At 42.3% G+C, this 2,519-nt stretch overlaps 1 protein-coding gene across 1 annotated transcript in view; it reads right to left on the reverse strand.

Annotated features, from left to right (window-relative positions):
* LOC117957217 (collagen alpha-1(XIV) chain-like) overlaps window positions 1-2,519 on the reverse strand; it is a 146,732-nt gene that overhangs the window by 56,045 nt on the left and 88,168 nt on the right. Inside the window, exon 17 of the mRNA XM_034892813.1 lies at window positions 916-1,053. Coding sequence (XP_034748704.1) covers window positions 916-1,053 — 138 coding nt within the window. The remainder of the gene's footprint in view (window positions 1-915; window positions 1,054-2,519) is intronic.

Here is a 2,519-nt window from a genome sequence, read left to right on the forward strand (position 1 = left end):
CCCCCCCCCCCCCCCCCCCCAGCTCCTGCTACATTACTGACTCTGGGTTATCTGACCTGCCTGTTATCTTGGAGCTGCCAGTGTGTGTTGGGTGAGATGTTATAGATGAAGAAATGATTTGATATTGTAATTATACAATAGGTAGATCCCAATGTGCTCAAATGAGCCTGACAGCACACCCAAACCACATCACTTACAATATCACTCCGCCCTTTCTCTGTCAACATCACGGAGTTGAATTAAAAAACACTTTCAGAGCATTTAAATTGATGTAAGTAACGCAGGAACCACAGGGGAACAGCTCTTCTGTGCAAAGGCATTCATCAATTCAATTGGTTATTAAACATAACCAACTTATTTGTTACCACGCTTGACATTTACAGCGCGTGGCTTGTTAACTAGTTGTTTTCCGAAGAGACAACGGCAGCGATTATCCTGGAAATGAACTGTTGTTGATCTGCACTACGCTGGCCTGCGCCTTGCCATCCGAGTATGAATGTATGAACCAGAGGAAAACACTTTGTCCTGTAAAGTAGAAAGGTGCAGAACTGAGACTGTTAACTTAAACGTTAAGCCTGTCTTCACATTTCCCCCCCTGAGGTTTTATTAAACTCTTCAGGAGACGTCTATATTTGTTAAATGTACTCGTATTTATTCAGCTCCTTTCTTCAGCCGTCAAAAAAGACTCCGCACTGATGTCCCCTCCATAAAACCAGCCCTGCAGGTACTGAAGTCCTTGTCTGGTCCCTGCAGCCGGCGGGCTCAGCGCCGACCACAATAATTCTGTATTTTCTCATTAGTTTGAAAGCGATAACACACTCCAACACCCCGACCAAAACCACACCAAACAACTCCGTTCGATAGCACACGTCCACCTTTCAGTCCCCACCTCACACGGTGAGATTGACTTTTAACACAGCCGCCGTCCGCCCGTAGGAAGGCAGTAATGGCCGTTATTCCTCACCCGCAGGCCTCCGGCTACAACATGGCCGCCGTTGACGGCACGTAAACGGGCAGCGGCCCTGGGGTTCCTCAGGGAGCTCCCGGGTGTCGCTTCTCTCAGAACATAATACAGAGAAATGAGGATCTACGTCTGCACAGCTGGGAAATAATTAGCTGAGAAAATGCTGCAGGAGGAGGAGAGAAAATGAAGAGCAGTCGTCCTGTTTTCTGTGGAAAGAGAGAGATAAAGAAAGGAGAGAGAAGTGTTGGCAGCGTGGAAGACGTATTCCTATCCTTTATTACTTCAGTAACAGTACTAATACTACACTGTAACATTACTCTGTTACCAGTTAAAGTCCTGCACTGAGACTTTAGTAAAGGTGTATAAGTATCATCAGGAAAATGTAGTTAAAGTATTAAAAATAAAGACCAATCCTCCCTGTAAAGGACCCAAACAGCTGTGTGTTTGATGACATCAGCTGGACTCGTAGATTAGATTAAACTTTATTCATCCCATAAAGGGGAAATTCTGTTATTACAGCAGTTGCATTTTCTTCAATAACAGCAAAAAACACAAAAACACACAAACAAGTAAACACACAAGAACTACAGGCAAACAATACACAAAGATTATAAGGTAGACCGCGGAAGCAAAATGGCGACAAATAAAGGTATTTTAAAGTGCGTTGTAGGCCGTTTTATTGTTGCTATGATTACTTTATAATAAAATATCAGATTTATAAACTACATGTTTTGTGTGCGAGAATCCTAATGATGAAAGTACCCAGTAACTAATGATCGTAGTGGTGTAAAAAGTAGAAGTGTTAGTACTAATACTAGCAATGCCAATAGAAAGACTAGTCCCGGGATGTGTCTGCAGTTATTGAGTTAAGTGACAAAAACGTGGGAAAAACATTTTAGGAAAAAAGGAAAATTTTAGGAAAAAAGGGACAAAAACTTTGGACAAGGCGCAGAAAACTTTGGAAATAAAGCGACAAAAACAACAAAAATTTCACCTAAAAAAAACTCCAGGAAGACGACAATAAAGATGAAAAAAGAGGCGTCAAAGGAAGGGAAAATGCCCGGCATGTGTCATCTATGGGGGACTGTGTGTTTTATGCTGACTCATCATATTTCTACTTAATCTTGAGATAATAATGCGTTGGATGTTAAATTTATAATTTACATAATAAGTGTTTAACACGGCCGGCCCCGCGGCTCTGGGTCCACGGTGGTGTTGGAAGGGGAGTTCTTCTTCAGCCTGGGTGGAAAATAAAGATCATCTGGAGTAGAAAGAGGAATAGAAACAACAACCTTTCTAAGAGGGACGCCGTCTTTACGACTGACGCCGGTCGGCTCAGCGGTCTCGCTTTGTCCTCTTTATGAAACGAGTGTGTTCAAGAATGCAGAATACAGGTGTTTGGTAAATGTACATTTTTACATAAATCTGATAAAAATCTGTAAAAAAACACATCTTCAATGGAAACTAAGTGTAGGAAGTGAGAGTAGGAAGTGAGAGTAGGAAGTGAGAGTAGGAAGCTAGCGTAGGAAGTGAGAGTAGGAAGTGAGAGTAGGAA

The sequence above is a fragment of the Etheostoma cragini genome, chromosome 14, assembly GCF_013103735.1.
Source record: "Etheostoma cragini isolate CJK2018 chromosome 14, CSU_Ecrag_1.0, whole genome shotgun sequence".
Classification (NCBI taxonomy): Eukaryota; Metazoa; Chordata; class Actinopteri; order Perciformes; family Percidae; genus Etheostoma; species Etheostoma cragini.